Source organism: Corvus brachyrhynchos, unplaced genomic scaffold (genome assembly GCF_000691975.1).
Source record: "Corvus brachyrhynchos isolate BGI_N302 unplaced genomic scaffold, ASM69197v1 scaffold1223, whole genome shotgun sequence".
NCBI classification, from domain to species: domain Eukaryota; kingdom Metazoa; phylum Chordata; class Aves; order Passeriformes; family Corvidae; genus Corvus; species Corvus brachyrhynchos.
The window spans coordinates 1-2,251 of record NW_008236976.1 but is presented as its reverse complement, the minus strand read 5'-3'; the positions used below and the strand labels follow the sequence as shown (position 1 = coordinate 2,251).

The 2,251-nt window shown below is 61.4% G+C and overlaps 1 protein-coding gene across 1 annotated transcript in view; it reads left to right on the top strand.

Moving 5' to 3' along the window:
• LOC103611805 (zinc finger protein 850-like) overlaps window positions 1-1,092 on the top strand; it is a gene marked incomplete at its 5' end in the record, with an annotated part of 4,839 nt that extends 3,747 nt beyond the window's left edge. Inside the window, one exon of the mRNA XM_017728602.1 lies at window positions 5-1,092. Coding sequence (XP_017584091.1) covers window positions 5-1,092 — 1,088 coding nt within the window. The remainder of the gene's footprint in view (window positions 1-4) is intronic.
• Between the last annotated feature and the right edge of the window lie 1,159 nt (window positions 1,093-2,251).

Here is a 2,251-nt window from a genome sequence, read left to right as displayed (position 1 = left end):
GGAGCCCCGCTGGGCCGGGAAGGCGGCCGGAGATGCGGCCGGAGCTCGGAGCTGGGGGTCCATGAGCAGCCCCACGCTGGGGAGAAGCCCCACAAGTGCTCGGAATGTGGGAAGAGCTTCAGCTGGAGATCCCATCTCCTCCACCACAGGAAAATCCACACTGGAGAGAGGCCCTACGAGTGTGGGGAGTGCGGGAAGAGCTTCAGGTGGAGCTCCCACCTGATCCACCACCAGAGGATCCACACTGGGGAGAGGCCCTACGAGTGTGAGGAGTGTGGGAAGAGGTTCAGACACAGCTCCAGCCTGATCCAGCACCAGCGGATCCACACTGGGGAGAGGCCGTATGAGTGTGAGGAGTGTGGGAAGAGCTTCAGGCAGGGCTCCAGCCTGATCCAGCACCAGCGGATCCACACTGGGGAACGGCCCTATGAGTGTGGGGAGTGTGGGAAGAGGTTTCCATGGAGCTCCGATCTCCTCAAGCACCAGAGAACACACACGGATGAGAGGACCTTTCGCTGCCCCGACTGCGGGACGGGCTTCAGGTGCAACTTCTACCTCGTCGCCCACCGGCGCAGCCACACCGGGGAGAGGCCCTACGAGTGTGGGGAGTGTGGGAAGAGGTTTCCGACCAGCTCTGATCTCCTCAAGCACCAGCGGGCGCACACCGGGGAGAGGCCGTTCGAGTGCCCCAAGTGTGGGAAGAGGTATCAGAACAGGTCCAGTCTCCTCCTGCACCAGCGGATGCACACCGGGGAGAGGCCCTTTGAGTGTGGGGAGTGTGGGAAGAGGTTTCACACCAGCACCTATCTCCTCCAGCACCAGCACATTCACACGGATGAGAGGCCCTTCTACTGCCCCGACTGCGGGAAGGGCTTCAAGCAAAACTCCACCCTCATCAGGCACCGGCGCGTCCACACCGGGGAGAGGCCCTTCGAGTGTGGGGAGTGTGGGAAGAGCTTCAGGCAGAGGTCCGGCCTCATCATCCACCAGAGGATCCACACCGGGGGGAGGCCCTACGAGTGCCACCAGTGTGAGAAGAAGAGCTTCTCACAGAGCTCTAACTTGTCCCGACACCGACGGAGGCACCGCTAAGGGAAGCGCCGCGAGTGCCCCGAGTGCAGGAAGAGCTTCGTGCGCTGCTCCAGCCCCCTCCCCCGTGGGAGGATCGGCGTTGGATGATCCCCAGTGACCCCCGTTGGGCAGAGCCCCGGAGATCCGTGGTGCCGCTGATCCGTGTTGGGAAGGCACCAGGCTGGGGGGCTCCACCTCTTCCTGGCTCCCTGTGGGCACCTGGACTCATCCACCGATGAACATCTGAAATCTGTTGGGGAGAGCAGATTTGTCGTCTTCCAACCTCAGGAAATCTCACCTTTTGCGTCTTTTGGTGGCATCCAGCAACGCTGGATGTTCTTGGAGGTCTTCTCCAACCTAAATCCATCGTTTTTAGTCTCTCTGGCCCACGGGCGTCTTCCACAGCCATATGGGGGTTGATTGGGGCAAAACCCACGATTTTGGAGGCATTGGGGTGGAAACCCCTCCAAGAAAGGTTCTTCCCACCCACCCAAGCACGTGGGTGCTCAGCTGGCACGGACACGGAAATCCTTTTGGTTTGGCCTTCGTTCTCTTTCGTTTTCTGTTCATCCGTTCGAAACACCTGAAACTGGGCTAAAAATAAAGATGTCAAACTAAGACGTGGATGGGGACATGGGGGGACATGGATGGGGACATGGGGAACACATACGGGGACACAAACTGGGACAGCGCCGGTGCCACCACGGTGCCACCACCATCGTCTCAGCCATGGCGAAGCGCTGCCCAATGCAGTTCTGTTCCTGCCACCACGTCCCCGCTGTCACCACCGCGTTGTCCCAGCTGAATATCACCACCCAGCAGGGTGTTCAGCTGGTGACAAGTGGCCCAGAAGCGGGTGACAGCCACCAGGGTGTCCCAGAGCCGCCACAGCTGCAGGGCCAGCGCGGAGGTGCCCAGGGCCACTGCGCCCAGGGGACCTCAGCCTGGGGACAGGGCAAGGGTCAGTGTCAGCCGTGGGGTCACGTGGCCCCGTGCTGGGTGTCACTGGACACGTCCTGGTGGCAGCGGTGCGGTGACATTGTCCCCCTGATGTGTGTCCTGGTAGCATCGTGATCCTTCCCCTCCATGTGTCACCGTCCCTGTCCCCTTCCGTGTGTCCCCATCTCCTTCCATGCGTCCCTGTCCCTTTCCATGTGTCCCCGTCCCCTTCCGTGTGTCC